Below are 19,956 nucleotides of genomic sequence, written 5' to 3' on the forward strand. Positions count from 1 at the left end.
GTTGATGGTTAATTAGTGAGGAATCAGAATCTATTTTTAGAGTGGACTGGCGTGGTTACATTAAGTTGTAAGATAAAGGTGTTTATGGCATGTGGCTTCAAGGGAATAAGGTGTTTACTGTTGCTTGTGTTTCTAGTAATCAACCTTCTACATTATTTTCATACTGCATTTAGCATGTAAGTGCTTTGCTCAAATGTTACAGCTCCTGTTTCTTAGTGTTGATTGGTTGATAGTTGGTGTTAGTTCGTTGCTAACTATTTAGGCTTTGTTGTTCCTTTGTTAGTTTAGCTGCTTAGGCATTGCTTAGATGTTCTGTGACTGATACTTGTTTTCAAGGCTATTTCGGTATGAATAAAGTTTATTAAATTCTTGAAGAAACTATAGGATTTTTAGTCTCTCTCTGCTATTTGAGCAGATTGTGCTTCCTGCATATAGAACAGACTTCTCATTAATTTTTAAATGTTATAGGTTTAAGAGTTGAATCAAATTATATACCTCTTGTTCAACAACATAATACCTAACAAGAACCAGGGCGAATCTATAGGAATCTCCAACTTCTCTTCACCCTAATCAATGCATCCTGAGTAAATTCAGTTTTCCATAGAAAGGGAAATGTCCATGGGTTTAGATTCCGTTCTTACAGATTATCAAAACAAAGTCTGTCAAAACATAATATTGTTGTATCTTGAAACTTAAGTAGGAGATTATAACTTTGACAATTGACCTTGATTTGAGTCACACGTGTATGATGCTAAATGAGTTTGTTATATATGTTGTAGGAAGACATTCAGAAAATAATGGAAGAAGAACCAACACTTACCCATGTACATGTACTTTTTCTTCATTTATATCTTTTTTTGGTATTATTTTTACTTTCCCATGCCATGATTTTTAACTTCATTTCTTCTTTATATAAGGAGGACAAAAGGTGTTTAAGTCGAAGTCTCGTGATCGGGTTTTGGGTGTTAGAGAAGGAACAACACTTTAAGAAATATCAGGACTACAACCAAGTAGGGTGGAACTTCAATCAAAATCATGTCCTTACCAATCGCATGGATACGGTACAAGAAGAAAACAATGCACTTAAGAGTCGCATGAGTTCAGTTGAAGATGAGCTTACTGAGGCTTAAAGCATTTAAAGAAGTTCTCTTACAACGCTTTTCAAGAGATGGCACTCCAAGAGAGAACACCTCAACTAGTTAGATTTTATTTTGTTATTTTAGATTGAACAAGAATTACTTGTATTTTAGTTTATAGAATTTAAAGACAAGGGGATGTGATTTATGGTTTCACATAACTTGAAATTATATTGTCAAAAATCTTTTGAGTAATGAAATTTTCATTTGTGTTAATTGATTGATTTATAGTTATCTATATTGTTTCACAAGTAAAATTATTATGATTGCAATATTAACGACAGAATTGTTGGTCGTTGTTACTACAATTCAAAAAATTTAACCGATGGGAATAACATTTTACAACATATTTTTTGGTCGTTATTCCTAAAATGATCATCGTGAATAAGCATCTAACGACGGATTACCGTTTCGTCGTTAACTTTTAACGATGAAATTGTAACTTCATCGTTAATAATTAACAACGAATTATGATTTCGTCGTTAATTGTTAACGACGAAACGGTAATCTGTCGTTAATGCTTAACAACGAAATCATAATTCGTCGTTAATAAACGTTAATTATTAACGACGAACATCATCGTTAAAGTCAATAACGACGGAACCTGTTACAACGAACATTTTTTTAGTCGTTAAAGGTTTTAACGACGAAAATTAAGGCTTTTAACAACGTAATTGTTCGTCGTTAAATGTCCTTTTTCTAGTAGTGGTATGCTTCCTTTCAACATCTTTCCGCCAACGACGAAGTATGTACTTGCCAGGAATTTCAGTCTGGTTATTCAAGTCATAAACCAATATCATATGCCTACACATTATATCGTGACATTCAAAGTGCTTACAATCACAAGATGCTTCCTTGGTAAGGTAATTATACGTTGCAACAAACTTCGTCTTATGCTTCGTAACAATCTCCTTCCTTGCGTGTTTAGGCTTTATCCAAACCCTATCCTCAAGCTCGTACTCTTCAACAGACTCATCCAACATTTTCTTGCTCAAACACCGCACATACAGTACCCTACTACACTCTCTTTGGACCTCATGAAATTTGGCGTCCGTGTATAATTTCTGGAAAACTTCCTCGACTGGGAAACATGTGACAATTTGCCTTAGATTTCTCGCAGTGCTCGTATCGGCCCATACTTTCTTCATTTGCCCTTGCCTCCATTGCTTCACAGTAAGCCTCAACAAACTCATACAAATGAGTATGCTTGTGTACAAATTGATCAAAAAAGTTGTTTATACTTTCAACTCGCTGGGTCGTCTTCATGCCAGCCCAAAATAAATGCTTCACATACGCAGGAACCCACATGTTCCTCTCCGCATACAACCCAGATCAGATGAATTTCAGCAACAGCTCAGGTTAACTGATCAGTTGCACAGATCATAAACACATATCAGTTGCACAGATCAGGTGCACTAACTGATCATAAACACATTTCACCAGTTCAGATCAGAGCACTGATCAGAAACACTGATCAGGAACACTGATCAGGAACACTGAACTGGTACACTGATTAGGTGCACTGACTGATCAGGTACACTGATCAGGTACACTGATCAGGTGCACTGATCAGGTATACTGACCAGGTACACTGATCAGGTGCACTGATCAGGTGGCACTGATCAGGTACACTGATCAGGTGCACTGATCAGGTGCACTGACTGATCAGGTACACTGATCAGGTGCACTGATCAGGTGCACAGATCAGGTGCACTGATCAGGTGCACTGATCAGGTGCACAGATCAGGTGGTGTGATCAGGTGGTGTGCACATATCAAAAATCACAAATGTGGTATGTTATTTTTCCTCATCTTTCCTCATTTTTTTCGCATCAGTTTAGATTATTTTTTCACATTTACATATCATCTCCAATTTCAATATATAATTCATCTACAAAATAAATATATACCTTCAAGCCAATCATCAACAACCTGGTACCTCTCCATAACTGTTGCCCAATTTAATTCGAACTCATCACATGTTAGACTATCATATATTGCCCGCTCCAAGTCTACCTTTAAATCGGGGTACTCTGCATGCGTTCCAAGCTTCCTACTAAACTTCTGAAGAATGTGCCATATGCACCACCTATGACATGTATTGCTCATGGTTGTTCTCAAAGCCCTCCTCATCGCGGGATCTTGATCAGTCAATATCCCAATTGGGGCTTTACCACCCATACATTCTAACCAATTGCCGAAAATCCACTCGAATGTGTCACTATTTTCATGCGAAACAAGCGCACATCCAAGTAATATGCTCTGACCATGATGATTTACACCAACAAAGTTCGCAAACGGCATTTTATATTTATTGGTCAAGTACGTACTATCAAAGCAGACAACATCACCAAACTCCTCATAAGCAGCTCTACTATGAGCATCAACCCATAAAACATCCTGCAACATCCCTTTTGCACCTTGCCGGTACACGTGAAAAAAATCAGAATTATCTGCTTTCATCTTCTTAAAATAGTCAAACATTGCCCTCGCATCACCACCACTTGTCCTAGCCTTCCTCTCCTTCGCAACCACTTCATTAAGATCCTTCCGTAGGAAAGGCATTCTACCTCTACCATTCCGTTGCACCGCCATTAAGTTATAAGTTTGAGCCACAGACATACCAGATTGCGAACATACATTCGCTTGTCTCAACACATGAGGATTTTCCCTTAAAAACTTCTTACGGTTATAAGCAATAATCCTAGACTTACTAGGGGTGGGATGATGATTTTCATGAACCATTACTGCTCTACGTATCACCCACTCTCCTAACTTATTTACACTTGCAAATACATGTACGGGACATTGACATTTCTTAGACTTGCGTACCCCACTCCCAATTACTTCATGGAGTGAATCGGATGCCTTGCGCCTTCTTTCCGGCACACCATAGCACTCACAAGTCCACAAACAATTACGCTTCTCTTTCCCGATTCCTTTCTCTTTATCAGAACCAACCACAGATTTCACCGTACCACAACGACGGGCAATACCAAAACCCTTTTGTTTGGCATACCCCCTAAACTGTTCTTCAATCTCCTCCCAACAAGGAAACACCATACCAACCTTCAATTCAAGAACTTCCTCCTCTTCCCGGTAGGCAGTTACTACCATTCACTTTTTTGGGGTTGTGAAACAATCCTCACCACCCTCCTACAATTACATTCAAAGCCAACCCCCATCACAATTACCAATCTCAACCAACCAATTCCAAACAATTCCAAACCAGAACACAAACCAATATCATGCTCAAAAAAATCATCCTTTATAATCTTTTTCATAATCTTACATTATTATTAATTACCATCAAATTTATAATCTTACATCATTAATTAGCATCATTTCCAAGTTCAGTATTAATTTTAATGATTAATTAATGCATTCAATCATTCATTTTAATGATTAATTCAACAATCAACAAATTTAGTAAATCAATAAATTCATACCAACAAACCAATAGATTAATACCAATCAACACATTAACCAGTCTCAATCAATCGAGATTTCAAATAACGAAAAACAATCAGATTTTACCAATCCCTAAAACATGATTGCTACAAAATCCATAAAACATCAAAAATTGGAGTGAAGTGCCATTGAATGCCATTTCCAAAAACATATGAGTGTCATTTCCATGAAAAATCAATTGGATAATTTATAGAACAGATCTAGATTCATACCTCTTCGTCGGAGGAGGATTGTGGTTCATACCTCCATATGAAGTCTTCTTCTTCCTCTTCTCCTTCAACCTCGCGACTACCTTCACCATTTTCGTCACCAATTTCGTCACCAATGCCCTCCATTTCCAAAATTAACATTATGGAGCAACTAAACTAACCCCCAAATAATATCTCAACAAACGTGGATGAAGAAGAAGAGGAGAACAAGAAGATAAAAATGGGTTTGATTTTTTTTTTTTTGGATGAATATGGTGGTGTTCGAAAATGGAATTCGAAGTTTTGGTGGTGTTCGAAAATGGTGTTCGAAGATTTGGAACCCAACACTCAATAAGAAAGAAGAACTAAGGGATAAGGGTTTAATGATTGCCAACTCAACAATGCCAAATCACCATCCCCGTTTTACAATTTCACTATTCCGTTTTCCATTTCCCCCCAAAATTATTTCACAATTACATTTACCCTTTTTTTTGGGATTGGCATGTATTTGCCAATACATGCATGCACAAATTCTTATTTATAATGGGTGTACAATAAATATTGTACACCGAAATAAAAGTTGACTCAAAATGATTAAAAGTTACATTTATATGTGTAAAAGTTATCTATTTTTTAATGATAATTTTTTTCATTTGAATCAAAATTATTTCTTCCAAATCCCTAATAATGTATAAATTAATCATTTAACCCTTTAAAATGTTTATCTATCAACTTTTTATTTTTATAATATAAAAGTTACAAAAAAAATAGGTTAAAGTTACAAAAAAACTGCACAAAAGTTATCTTGGTGTACAATAAATTTATTGTACACCTTGTGCGCGGAAGACCTTTTGTACATGCATGTATTTGGACTTCCTCAAACAATTACGGGTAGAGTGGTAGAGATATTTCCTATTTTCCCCAATCTCCACTGTCACTGTTTTCACTTTTCAGTCGTGGAACACCCCGAACTCCCCAAGTTCACCCGTACCTTACATTCACCACCCCCCTCTCAGCCCACGCCTTCGACACCGTCCTAAGCTACCGAAAGTGGCGGCGGCACCAGCACCAGCACCAGCACCAGCACCAGCAATCTTCTCCTCTTCTTTCCCCTCTCCCGCAGGTTTCTCTCTCCTCTCCACCTTGAATTCTGATATATGTATGCTGATGTTGCTATCTTAGATTTTATTCATGTAAATTCCAATCTTCTAATTGAGGTTTCGTTCGTGTCATTGTAATCTCTAATTGCTCATTTCGTATTACATAGTATTCCTGCTTAGAATTTATTGTAATTTCCAATATTCAAATGGCGAAGCTAACCTGCTTTCGTTTCGAATCTAATTGAATGTTGTGGAAGATGAGAGAGAAGTATGTTTAATGTTTGGTATTGAAGCATCCCCTTGAATTAAGGGTTTTTTGATTGAATTCCGAACTTGGTTGCTTGAATGGTTGAATTTCAACTTGGATGCCTGAATTTAGTCGGGAGCCTTCTCCAGGGTTCATTTTTGTTAAAACGTGTTATTAGAGTGTTCATTATACATTTACATGTTTAAATGATGGGTTACCTGTTATTGCTTGAAGAATTACAATGTAAGTTGAATCTCATACTAGTTTGATTATTGCCCATTCCGTTGAAAGAGTGAAGTACATAGGATGTCCGTGGCTGGTGGGTGTTGCTAGGTCTCTGAATTACGGAGTAAAAAATTGGTTTTATTATCTAATACTATGGATTATGGAGTACTTTTTTGTAAGTTACAAATAGGGGTATGTGATATTCAAAGTAAATCAATCATGCTTTTAGGAAGCGAATTGGATGAAGCAATGAAGCAAGAATAATTTGGTTATTAATTCTTGTAATCAGTCAATTTCAATATAATGTATTTATCAAAAGCCTAACTACAGTTATGACTTTGATCAGTCATTCCAATTTTATTCTCTCAATTAAAAATATGGTGTTGTGTCTTTCCAGTTGTATTATCTCTATAGAAAATCGAGTATTCTGGATATCTATATATACGTGGGGTTATTGTTTAAGTTTGTTGATTAGAAATTAGGATTATTTATGTAGGGAGGCAGACATCACCGTTATTAGGATAAACTTAAGTGAATTGCTTGGTGAGGTATAAAAAGTTATGACATGATCCAGATAAGTTTGATGTTGAAATTAAAGGTGAACACTGAAGTACTTCGTATAACTTTGCGATTTTTCTAAATTTTACCAGTTTTTGATGATTTCTCATGAAGTGCTTTTTGGGGAAAGCCTGCATGGTCAAAGAAAATATTAATGAACTTGTAACCAGCTTGGTTTTACTTTCGAGTTAAGGCAACCAGTACTATCCCTTCAGCCTGTTGAGTAGTTCTTTTACGAGGTTGCTCACGAATGTCAGTACACTTCTGATCAGAAGAGATTTCCTTCTCAATCTCCTCTTGTTCCTCATTATTCATTTTTAGACGAACTTTGGGTTCTCATCCAACCCTGGTAGGTTATGAACTTTTGGAGGAGGTCAGACTTGAACATGAAGCTTCTTGGTGTTTCTTTTACTGACTGTTGATATCAAATAGATTGATGAAAATGAGATGGTTAAGAATGTGAAGGAACCATTACTGACTTAAATACTGGGAGCTATGATGAGAAAAATAATGTTGGTCTTATTTTCAAAGCCATAGCTTGTCAGGCTTAGTAGAATTCTTGTTCTTCGGTGAAAATATAGTTTGTATGGCTGAGCCTTGATTCATATTGACCAGGTGACGAGTATTGCATTCATGTTACGGTCCATTGTAAGGTTATGGGACTTAAGTCCCACATCGGTCGTTATATGGGTGGCTGATGTGGGGTTTATATAGGATCATGGGCTCTCCTCCCCTTGAGCTAGCTTTTCGGGATGGTTCTCCTGTGGTCATGTATCAATTCATCAGAAATAATCTAATCCCTAATGATTGTTGACTTAGTGCTGTGAGTTTTTTTTTTGTGCGTGTGTGTGTGTCTTTGAGATATTTATAGGCAAACTCATACGATGTCATTTTTGAGTGTGAAAGGATACCAGTAGTAGTTCGAAACTTGGAGCAAGTCTAAAGAATCTAGGCTTTGATGCTTTCATAATTATAACGTATAAAGGCCCCACATACAGGCTATACAGTTACTTGTATTGTTTCTCCTGATACCATAAATTTAAGTTCTTTTTCGCCCTCACATTACTATTGATGTTTCCCATTGTGTGACAATGATAATGTTGATGCTAACAATTAGTTTTGCTCATTTGGTTGTTCCATAGTTGAAAAAGAGAATAATAGTAGCTGGCCCTGGTTTATGGCATGTGTAAGAAGTAAAGAACACGAGTCACACGAAGTTTCATATCCAGATTTGGAACAAAAAATTGAACCCTCGCTGACAACTGCAACCTTTTAATTTTAAGGTTTAGAATTCAACCTTGCTTGCTAAAATTAAAGTGATTATTTTAGTCACTACAATTGGTGGCAACTATGACATCCACTACTTTTTGGCGACTGCACCCCATAATTTAATAAAGGGTTAGGCCGTCGTTGTTCAATTTTATATGGACACCATGATAGGAATGACCTTTTAAGGATCACCAGACCCAGTCTGAGAGATTTATAATTTTGAACACTAGAGAAAATCAATTATAGAATAAATTGGGAGCCAAAAGGCCCAAAAGATTAACAGTGCTTGCTACTAAGAATCTGAAAATGCTTACTATAGGATAAACCATCGCCCTATGCTCTTTACACTCCACTTTCCTCTCTATGCTATTATTTTCAATTCGCCTGCTGCTTGCTGGTGATGGTTTCAGGTGGGTTTTTGGTGTCAAAATGATGACAGTTCAGCACTTCAGCTTGTGTGGCCGTATTAGATAGGGGGAATCTATATTTGCTATTCTATAAGTTCACTGAACTTGGGCTGCTTCTTGTTTTTACGTTAATCTTGATTTCTTGTATATGTGCTAAATTAGGCCCACTTATTGAAGGAATAACAACTGGCAGCGACTTACGTCTCTTTTCAGTGTAATTTATAGCATGGACGATGATAGGCAGCAGTTGTCATCGGCAGTGCTGCAGTGGTCGCAATGGCAGGGGTGGAAGAGGGGGATTTTTCTTGGTGCTTTGGTTTTTGGTCGGGTGCTAATATTTTCCGGTAAGTCATTCGCGTTATTCATTCTATATCTTGAAAGTTAGCAAAATGTTAGACCTGCAAAGGTTCCTTCTGTGTCTTTTCATGACTAGAAAGGGAGCCAACCACTTTCAATTGGTATTAGTGTTGTGGTGAAGTATGCAATAAGTATTTTATTTTCTGATGGGTGATCTCCACATTGGAGGAGTAAACACTAGCGGTGATATTGTGTTAAAAACTTCAAAGGTTTCATGTACACGTTGTAATTGTTTACATGTAATTCCGAACACAAAGCAGTAGTAAAGTATGCTCTAAATAAAAACACTTCTGTGCCCCTGAATTTTTTTACAATTGCATTAAACAAGGTTGTTCAACAGAAACAAACTGACAAACAGAGAGACAACGCAACTTCCGGTCTTCCGCAGTTTCTCCTCCTGGCCTCCCTCTTCGTACGGACCTCAATTTGTTAGGGGTTTGAACCAGCGGGCAACGCTAATCTCATTCCAGTGGGTGGTGGCAGCAATCTACAACTAGATTCTTCTTCTTCCTCTTCCAGGGTTAGTGTTAAATTTTTATTTTTATTTTCAAAATCTGAAATGTCAAGCAATATTTTATTAGGTTAGGGTCTTTGGAACTTGTGGGGTTACTTCCGGTCCTATAATCTTGAATTCTTGAGCCTTTTTTTTTGTTTGTGTTTATGTTGGGTGTTTCGTTAAATTTTCTGGTTTGCGTATGAAGTTATGATTCTTTCGACTCATTAAGGACTAAGTTTTTAACATCCCCCTTCCTCTGAATGGATATGGCTGATGCTAATGATTTCAGTCCTTAATCTGCAGTTTAGCTTATATAAGATGAGAATTTAACAAACAGTTGGTCGGCAACATTTCCGGTCTAGTTTACAGTAAAGTCGCATTACAAATAAAACAAAACAAACAAGAAAAATTCTAATGGATCGATTGGCAGAACATTTATTACTTTTATAGATGTATTTCAAATGGTAATACTGATACATTAATATATGCTAGTTGGTTTGCTTACAGAGCTAGTATCGATCCTCCCACTGGCAATATCTTGGATATAGTGTTTTTCACAGTAAATTGTGTGAAGAACAAGTTATGGCAGAGTCTGGTTGACCATCTAATGAATTATAGGTTTGTTATATTTGTTGAAAAAGACCTATTTTAAGTCAGTGATGATAATGTAATAAACTCCTTCTAAAGTATGGACTCTCATTAATTGAAAATGTAAAATTATTCTGAATATTATGCAATCTCTCCCCTCAAATTGGTTTTTAGTTCGAATAGTTTCTTTAATTTGGGCATTGGACTTTGTGCTATGTGATTGATTTACTTTTATCTTACGCACCCCCATCCTCAAATTCTGCATGAAAAGCTATCCAGCATTATGTTGTGGGATTGCAGGACCAGTACGTTTTCTGGTTGGCGGAATATTTTTGTTGTCATATGCCTTATTTACCTGTCCGCACTATTTTTGTTGTCATATGCCTTATTTACCTGTCCGCATATGGTCATTTTGGCTGATGATTTCGCTTGTTGTCCTGTACTGGTTCCTCTAAATATTAGGATCTGTAGCTAAAAGTGAAGTTTCATATTTTTTTTCGTTATACCCTTTATCCATCTTTACATCCTTTATTTTCAGTAAATTATTATGTTAAAACGTAATAGCTACCTCAACCACTAGTTTTGACAAACACCTTGTCAATCTTGTAGATGGTTCAGTGGACCACTATCATCAACATCCTGCTAACCAACCTGTAACAACTCACTGAACCACTAACAGCTTGAAAACAGAGTAGCTAATTTCTATGTAAAAAACTTTAGTTTACTAAACATGCTCTTTGCCGAATCACAAAGAAGTGTAGTTTAGACTCTGTGACTTTCTAACTTTTACCAACTCTATATCATCAAGGAAGATCATGGAAAATCTGCAGGATGATTTAGACACAAATTACTTTTTTTCTTGCTGCTGTTGTGAACTGGCAAGCTAGCATTTTGTTTTATCGACAAGATCATTTATGCATCCATGCAACTTCTCACTGACTTTGCCTTGATGATTTAGTTCAATTTGTTGCCCTCCCAGATGAACGAACATTCCCCAAATAGTGAGGATCTCATTGAAGAAATGGAAGACCAAGAAGATAACGGCGATGAGCTGTTTGAAAATGAAGGTCATGACCATGAGAGTGAAGGCCACCATGGATTTGGAATTGAGAGCGATGATCATGAGAATGACGGTGAACAATTCTTGATTGATGCCAATATACACGAAGAAAGTGAGCAGGGGCTTGAGCTTGAAGGTGAAGACCACTGCAGTGATAGTCAGCAGTTCCTTGAGGTGAGGGTTCATAATGCAGAAAATGAGACCTTTCATATGCTTGATCTTCATGCCAATGACGAGGTGCATAACCTAGGAAATAATACAATGGGCGTAGATGATGAAGATGGCTTATCTAAAGAGAGATATTACCATCCGCCCACCGTGGGAATGGAATTCGAGTCCTATGATGATGCTTATAACTACTATAACTGCTATGCTAAGGAATTGGGCTTTGCTATCAGAGTGAAATCGTCATGGACAAAACGCAACAGCAAAGAAAAGCGTGGTGCAGTACTCTGCTGCAATTGCGAGGGTTTCAAAACATTCAAAGAGGCATCCTGCCGGAGGAAGGAAACAAGGACAGGTTGTCTAGCAATGATGAGGTTGAGGTTGGTGGAAACAAATAGGTGGAGAATCGATGAAGCTAAACTTGAACACAACCATTTATTTGATCCTGAGAGGGTGCAGAACTCCAAGTCACACAAGAAAATGGAAGTAAGCTTAAAAAGAGACTTAGAGCCAACTGTTGATGTAGAAGTGCGAACCATTAAGTTGTACCGTACTTCTGTAGTTGATGCAGCAAGTTCTTGGAATTTAACCTCTAGGGGGGGCGATAAGGATAACCACATTCAGCCCCGCTTCTTAAAGCTTAAATCTGGAGATTCACAAGCCATGCACAATTATTTTTGTCAGAAACAGCTTACAAGTCCAAATTTCTTTTACATTATGGATTTGAATGATGAAGGTCAATTGAGGAATGTATTTTGGATAGATTCCCCGGCAAGGGCTGGATACAGTTACTTTGGAGATGTTGTGGTTGTTGACACAACATGTTTGTCAAATAAATATGAAATTCCACTTGTGGCTTTCACCGGGATAAATCACCATGGGCAGTCTATCTTGCTTGGTTGTGCTTTCATTGCAGAAGACACTGTGGAAACTTATGTATGGCTGTTTAGAACATGGCTTACATGTATGTTAGGGCACCCTCCTCAAACTATTGTCACAGACCGATTCAAGGCCATCCAAATTGCGATATCTGAAGTATTTCCTCGGGCCCACCATCGATTTTGGTTGCCACTTGTGATGCAAAGTATTATTCTCAACTTGGGCCAACTACAAGAATTTGAAGCATTTCAGTCAATCTTGAGTAGAACAGTCTACAATTCTCTGAAAATCGACGAATTTGAGACTTCATGGGATAACATGATAGATAGATTTGGCATTAGGGATCATGAATGGCTTCGTGTCTGGTATGAAGATCGAGAAAAGTGGGCCCCAGCTTACCAGAAAGACACATTTCTTGCAGGACTATTTGCTGTTCAAACAGGTGAGTCCTTCAATCCCTTTTTTGCTGCTCATATCCATGAAAAAACCTCCGTACAAGAATTTTTTGACTTGTATGATGTTATGACACAAAAGATACGACTAAAGGAAACACTCGATGATCTTGAGTCCAGCGAATCCAACCTCTTGTTAAGAACAAGATGCTACTATGAGCTACAACTATCCAAATTTTATACTAAAAGAATATTTGAAAAATTCCAAGTCGAAGTTGAGATGATGTCTTGTTGTGTGACCATCAACCAAGTTCATACCTCTGGGCCGGTCACAACATATGTGGTGAAAGAACACGAGGGAAGTTTTGAGGTGATGTATGATAAAACAGCAGTTGAAGTACGGTGTGTTTGTGCTGGATTTTACCTAAATGGTTATCTTTGCAGGCATTCGTTGAGCATCCTCAGCCACAATGGTGTGGAGGAGATACCGTTCTCTTATATTCTTCAAAGATGGAGGAAGGATTGCAAGCACTTTTATGTACCAGATGTTAGTTCTATTGATATTATTGATGTTACCAATCCAACTCAATGGTATGAACATTTGCATAAACGAGCAATGCAGGTAGTTGAAGCAGGTATGGTATCACGAGATCATTACATGGTGGCTTGGCAATCTTTTATTGAGTCCTTGAACAAAGTCCGCCTTACGGAAGAGAAGCATATATGATGATATGTCATATCCACCCATAACTCGCCTCGAATCCGGATTAGCCCTAAAGGTGAACCAGATGGTAACACCAAAAGAAATGATATGTGAATTATTTTAGATGTAAAGTTCTTGCCAATATGTTCATCCCATGGGCAACTTGTACTTCTTGTCTTGGTGTTATAGTGTAGCTTGTGGCGTGCATTTAAAAAATGTTTTTACCAAGGTTTGAACTTGAGACCATCCCAAACTAAATTGGATGTTAAATCATCTTAAGTTCTTAACCAATTTGTTAATTATGCTTTCTTAATTCACTAATATATGTTTAAGTTCCTTTGATGACGGTTTGGTTATACTAATTAATACAGAATTTTCTTTTACTTTTATGACATTGTTAAAGTTCACCAAGAGTACAAATGTACAATCAAGGTTATCAAAATAGTGATTCTACTTTGAATAGGAAGAAACTCTTAGAATCAAATCGTAAAATCGAATCGTAGAATCGTAAGATTCTATAAACAAATATAATCAAGATTTTATTTTTAAATTTCATTTAAAGTGCTTATATTATAGGAAAAAACTTAATAATTGAAATATATAGTTGTTTAATAGTTATATATGTAATAATTAACAATATTTTTCTATTAATTACTTTTTCTACCTGATTCAAATTTACGAGGTTTTCGCTAGTCGAGAAAAAGGTGTAGAATCGTAAATCGAATTGTAAGACATATTTGAATCGTAGAATCGTTAGATTCTATGATTTGAATCGCGATTTTAATAACCATGTGTACAATACATTTGATGGGTGATAACGATAGGGGAAATCGTTGATAACCATGTATTGTACACATGGTTATTAAAATCGCGATTCAAATCATAGAATCTTACGATTCTACGATTCAAATACATTTGATGGGTGATAACGATAGGGGAAATCGTTGCTAAAAAAGACAACGATGGGTGATAACGATAAGGGAAATCGTTGCTAAAAAAGATAAACACAAATAAACCAAAGCTTCTATATATACATGTGTAAAACAATAATATGTATGACATTCGAATTATCATTTTTTCATCCGCGCCATTAATTACTTTATTCAAAACAAGGCTACACATGTCAATCTAACATGTTCGTATGAATTATGAGATGACTCGTTTAATATTATTTTACAATTTGATGACCTTATTCATCATTATATATTTGCCTTATAAAAGGTCTTGCATGCACAAGGTGTATAATAAATGTAGCTTAAATTAATTGTAGCTAAAAACCTAATGTGGCAAAATTAGCCACAACACCTTGTAGCTCACCATTGGAGTTGCTCCTAGGTAGCCCACCATTGTTGCAATAATGACATCAGCGGCTACTAAAACATTGTAGCTATTTTGGGCAGGTAGCTCAAAAAATAAAAGGGAAAAAATATGAATTAAATATTATAGGGAGCTACAAGGGATTGTAGCCCACCAATGTGAAAGTTTGTAATTGTGGTTAGAAATATGATGTGGCAAACTTAGCTACATCACCTTGTAGCCCACCATTGGAGTTGCTCTAAGTAGCCGTTTTAATGCCACCTAACAATGTTACTCCATAGTAGTTTTAAGTTGAATAAAAAAATTAAAAAATCAATATTATGTGGATAGTAGTTTGAAAATTACAACTTGGATAAATTTCAATTTAAAAATTTCTGTGGGAAATCGTTTACAAGTAAGTACGAATAAAGGGAAAATCAGACAAACATAAAATTAAAAAATTAAAACAAAACACAGGGACAGAGAGTTCCCCATTTTAATTTTCTGCACCCAAAACCCCAAGGAAAAAAGAAGGAACTCCTCAAAATCCCAATTGAATTGATGGCCCCCACTTCCGAGGATCAAATAGCTTCCCAGTAAATTCGTAAGTTTATCTGATTCTTCAATTACAATGCTTCAATTGATTTTTTATTTAACCTTTTGTGATTCAATTTGCTGGAAATTGTTATGTATTTATTCTGGGAATTCGAGAGAAAAAAATCAGTGAAGTTGGTTTTTAATCTTCATTTTTTTTTGGGTGCGATGTTTGGTAATTGTTCTTGTAGTTGATTACTGATTGTCTGTGCTTTTTTAATTTAAAATAAGAAGATTTTTTCGTTGATTTTATACGTGGAATTTTGATTGTTGGTTCTGAATTTTCCCTAACATTCACTGTTTTGAATGATGATAAACTGTAGATTGTTGGGTGCTTATTGTTCCAGTGTGTGTTGATGAATTATTACTAACTTCCGCATTTGTATGATCCCAACAATGTTGAAAATGGAACAAATTTGTGCAATTTATTCGCTGTTCAAAGGTCTTGCTGGCTTTTAGTTTAATTAGCGTTTTGGTAAATTGGAATTTGGGTATTTATACATGATGCCAACCCGAATGCCACGGTCCACAAAACTCCCTTATGTTTATATCTTAAGCTTCCTTGTGGAGGAGTTGCAATGATTGTGTATTTGTGTATATGCTCTTGGAAATGGGAAATCGAATATGGTTGAAGTGTTTTTCTTTAGTTTGGGACTGAAAGTGAGTTTTGTGTGGTTTAGCTGATTTTTAAAATTTAACTGTAAAAGAATCATGTTATCGTATGGGTTTCTACTAAGTGTGGTTTTGGGTGAAGCTTAACCGAGATAAAATAAGCAGTAAAGGTTTGAATCCCCGTAGTGAGGATTGAGGAGTGAGCCAAGGGGGCTTGACAAGCCGAAGTTATGCTGAGGTGGGAGCTTATAGGAATTTGGTCTTTGGCATAAGTCCGATGATTTGTATAAGGGGTGCTGATGGAATGGAGATGTAGTACTTTTAAGAAAAAAATTACTCTTGGTAAGCTTGTGGGTGTCTCCTCTATGGATATCAAGCTCCTAGATGGTAATCAGTGAATCTTGCAAAAAAAAAAAAAAAAAAAGATGGTAATCAGTGAAAGCTTTGACATAGCCTAGATCAGTGAAAGCTAATGTATTTTCCTATTAAGCATTTGGGATACTTCAGTTCTTGCTGTCTGCATTTGCTTGAACTAGATTGAACTATTTTTGCTAGTGTTGCATATAGATAAACGAAGATGTGAACTCTTTAGTTGTATGATTGTATCTACTTTTGCGACGTGTTTTCATATTTTCAAGAGAAAAACAATGAATTATCCAAGTTTCTTTTCTTCTTGACCGAATGGTTTATGTGCTTTATTGCGTTAGCTTATATTGTTTAGGGCTTGAGGCTTTTCATTTTCATTTCTCACTCTATTGTGTTAGTTTTCTTATATTCTTAGCATATGTAATTGATCATACAATGATTACCAAAGGAATATCTCCTTAACTAATGATATTTATCCCCAGGTTCTTGATCTCTCCTTTTTCTTTTTGACTTTGACTCCCTTTCTTACACAAGATGGAAGAAGAGTCGGGTAATATTGGGCTAGTGCGAGATGTTGATGTCAGTATAACTCTGGAGAGTGAGAGTGACAGGGGAGAACTAGTTACCCAAAACATAGAAGAAACTGATGGAAGGAAAGAATTTGTTGCTCCTGCTGTTGGAATGGAGTTTGAGTCATATGATGATGCATACAACTATTATAATTGTTATGCCAAGGAAGTGGGCTTTCGTGTCAGAGTGAAAAATTCATGGTTTAAGCGGAATAGTAAGGAGAAGTATGGTGCTGTACTTTGTTGCAGTAGCCAGGGCTTTAAAAGAATCAAAGATGTGAATCGTTTGAGGAAGGAGACCCGTACTGGGTGTCCAGCGATGGTCAGAATGAGACTGGTGGACTCAAGAAGATGGAGGATTCTCGAAGTCACACTTGAACACAACCATTTGTTGGGACAAAAAATGTACAAGACGATCAAGACGGTTGAGGCTGATACAAAGAGGAAGTCTCTCGTCAGTTCTAATGCTGAGGGACATACAATTAAGTTATACAAGGCAGTTTTCATAGATAGTAGTGATACTGGATACCTAAATACTGGTTCAAAAGAAACCCACAGTTTCTCTAATCATCCTAATCAGCTGCACCTCAAGAAAGGTGATGCACAGGCCATTTATAATTATCTATGTCGTATGCAATTGACTAATCCAAACTTCTTTTACTTGATGGATTTCAACGATGAAGGGTGTATTAAACATGTCTTCTGGATTGATGCAAGGTCTAGGGCTGCATGTGGTTACTTTGGTGATGTCATTTTCTTGGATAACTGTTACTTAGCTAACAAATATGAAATCCCCTTAGTGGTGTTTGTTGGAGCGAATCACCATGGGCAAACTGTGTTATTGGGTTGTGGTCTGCTTGCTGGAGAGACAACAGAGTCGTACACATGGTTACTAAAAACATGGCTCAAATGTATGTCAGGTCACTCCCCACAAACCATAATTACAGATAGGTCTCAGACTTTGCGAAATGCAATTACTGAGGTATTCCCTAGATCGCTTCACCGTTATGGTATTTCACTTATTATGAGAAAGGTCCCTGAAAATTTGGGAGGATTGCGCAACTATGATGCAATTAGGAAAACATTTACTAAAGCAGTCTATGAAACCTTAAAGGTGGGTGAATTTGAGGCTGCTTGGGGACTTATGGTTCAGCAATTTGGAATCTCTAATCATGAATGGCTTCGATCTTTGTATGAAGATCGAGCTCGATGGGCACCTGTCTACTTGAAAGATACCTTCTTTGCTGGTATGTCAACAGCACAGCCTGCTGATATTCTGCATCCATTTTTTGAGAAATATGTACATAAACAAACACCCTTAAAAGAATTTCTCGACAAGTATGAGTTAGCATTACATAAGAAGCACAAGGAAGAAACCCTATCTGACATCGAGTCAAGAAATTCAAGCTCTCTGCTGAAAACAAGGTGCTCTTTCGAACAGCAACTGTCCAAGATCTACACAAAAGAAATATTCCTAAAATTCCAGCTCGAGGTGGAGGAGATGTATTCCTGTTTTAGCACGACGCAGCTCCATGTTGATGGGCCATACATTATATTCTTGGTGAAGGAGCGTTTTCTTGGTGAAGGCAACAGGAGAGAGATTCGAGATTATGAAGTGTACTACAATAGAGGATCAGCAGAAGTTCGCTGTATCTGCAGCTGTTTCAACTTTAATGGCTACCTCTGTCGACATGCATTATGTGTGCTTAACTTTAATGGGGTAGAGGAGATCCCTGTAAAATATATATTATCAAGATGGAAAAAGGACTACAAACGCTTGTGTGTCCTAGATCATGCTAACAGTAATATAGATATTAATGATCGGATTCAATGGTCTGGTCAGTTGTATCGAAGTGCATTACGAGTTGTGGAGGAAGGGGTTATCTCTTTAGACCATTATAGTAGCGCTTCACAAGCCTTTGAGGAGTCATTGAACAGAGTCCATAATGTAGAGGAGAAACATGAGACATGAGTAGCATAAAAATGTAGCTATTGAAAAATTTGTTTATAATTGTTAGGGTTCTTGTATATAATTGTATTCTTTTTCCCTTCAATATATCTTTATTCCAATCAAATGCATCTTTTCTACTTTGCTGCAGGAAGCAAGCTTGAGATCTGCTGGAAATGTGTTAAGGTAAGTGAAGATAATGATGACTGACTGACAGTATGTTTATTTAAATGGTAATTTTAATATCTATTTGGTAGATTAGAATAATCGTTTCATCCTCCTCCTCTTCGGTCCTGTCAGAGTTTTTCATGTTGATGTGGATTATGCTTTATTTCTTAATCGTAGATGAATAGGAAGGTTTGAAATTTTTTACAACTGGTCAGTCTTCCTACTAGTTTACTTGAATATTTTGCAGCTTATAAAGTATCTAAATAAAATATAATGATTAGGGCAAAAAATGTGAATAGATTATGAAATATAGGATTGTGTACAATGTGTTCAGGTGTAATAGGCAATATTTGATATGAGAAAGGCATTTGAAGTGGTCAGAACACAGTTTGACTGCAATAACCATGTTTTACTTGTTTATCTTGTCTCAAACTCTGTCTTTAGTGATACAGCAAAGCTTACTGTTAAATTAATGCGTTATGCTGTAAATCTAGTTATCTAGACAAATTCTCTCTTTAATCTTGCATTTCTGGTGAAATTTCTTGTTACCAGTGTTGTCTTTTTACTGAATACTTGCCACAGGTGTGTTGATTTCGAAATCTCATAGTCAAATTGGCTACTTTTACCACTGGGATTAAATTTCTGTTTGCTTTTCTGCTAGATGTATCATGTATATGTTACCCCCCCTCCTCTTAACAGTACTAAACGAATAAACGTACTGGAGATAATGTATCAGTGAAAGCTTTTGATGTGGATTTTGTGAGTCTTAGTGTCTTACAAAGATGTTCTTCTGCAATTTCGAATTTTTGATGCTGAGGAGCAAGGAACTAAAGCAAGGTTGAAGTCGCGAATCAGGCATTCATAGCCTAATTGGCAATATACCTATTGTTGGTGATCGTTTTCTGGAAAACAGATCCAGTTCACAGTTGTGAACTTGTGATTGTGTACAGATGAAATCTGCAAATCGTACAACAAGTTGAAAGAACCCATGATTGTTTTAAGGTTGCAATTGCAGGAATTACATGAAATACTCTGAAGGTCCAGTTTTTGGAGGACAATTATTTGTATATTCATATTGTACTTTTTGAACAATTTGAAATGTATAATTGTATAGTACCTGTAACCTGTTGAATTCTTGAATGCATAGGATCTTTGATGTCTAA

At 36.6% G+C, this 19,956-nt stretch overlaps 2 protein-coding genes across 9 annotated transcripts; both read left to right on the plus strand.

Moving 5' to 3' along the window:
* The first annotated feature begins 5,697 nt into the window (after window positions 1–5,697).
* Window positions 5,698–13,629, plus strand: LOC110784267 (protein FAR1-RELATED SEQUENCE 8). Of its 8 annotated transcripts, none has more exons than XM_021988707.2 (5): window positions 5,699–5,917; window positions 8,814–8,944; window positions 9,298–9,477; window positions 11,021–12,907; window positions 12,982–13,629. In XM_021988707.2, the coding sequence occupies exons 4-5, from the start codon at window positions 11,021–11,023 to the stop codon at window positions 13,087–13,089; spliced, it is 1,995 nt and encodes a 664-aa protein (XP_021844399.2). In that variant the 5' UTR covers window positions 5,699–5,917; window positions 8,814–8,944; window positions 9,298–9,477; the 3' UTR covers window positions 13,090–13,629. The 8 variants fall into 8 exon arrangements, with proteins under 8 accessions (XP_021844395.2, XP_021844399.2, XP_021844400.2 ...); XM_021988708.2 differs by having other exon boundaries at window positions 11,021–12,587; window positions 12,982–13,120; XM_021988703.2 differs by having other exon boundaries at window positions 5,698–5,917; window positions 11,021–13,629.
* A 1,353-nt stretch (window positions 13,630–14,982) lies between these two features.
* Window positions 14,983–18,731, plus strand: LOC110784268 (protein FAR1-RELATED SEQUENCE 6). Its single transcript, XM_021988709.2, has 2 exons — window positions 14,983–15,140; window positions 16,591–18,731. Exon 2 carries the CDS (start codon window positions 16,643–16,645, stop codon window positions 18,647–18,649), a length of 2,007 nt encoding a protein of 668 aa, XP_021844401.2. The 5' UTR covers window positions 14,983–15,140; window positions 16,591–16,642; the 3' UTR covers window positions 18,650–18,731.
* The last annotated feature ends 1,225 nt before the right edge of the window (window positions 18,732–19,956 follow it).

The sequence above is a fragment of the Spinacia oleracea genome, chromosome 4 (genome assembly GCF_020520425.1).
Source record: "Spinacia oleracea cultivar Varoflay chromosome 4, BTI_SOV_V1, whole genome shotgun sequence".
Classification (NCBI taxonomy): Eukaryota; Viridiplantae; Streptophyta; class Magnoliopsida; order Caryophyllales; family Amaranthaceae; genus Spinacia; species Spinacia oleracea.

What these genes read in the sequence shown, in the direction of transcription:
- LOC110784267 (XM_021988703.2), top strand. Translation starts at nt 11,021, where the DNA reads ATGAACGAACATTCCCCAAATAGTGAGGATCTCATTGAAGAAATGGAA.
- LOC110784268 (XM_021988709.2), top strand. Translation starts at nt 16,643, where the DNA reads ATGGAAGAAGAGTCGGGTAATATTGGGCTAGTGCGAGATGTTGATGTC.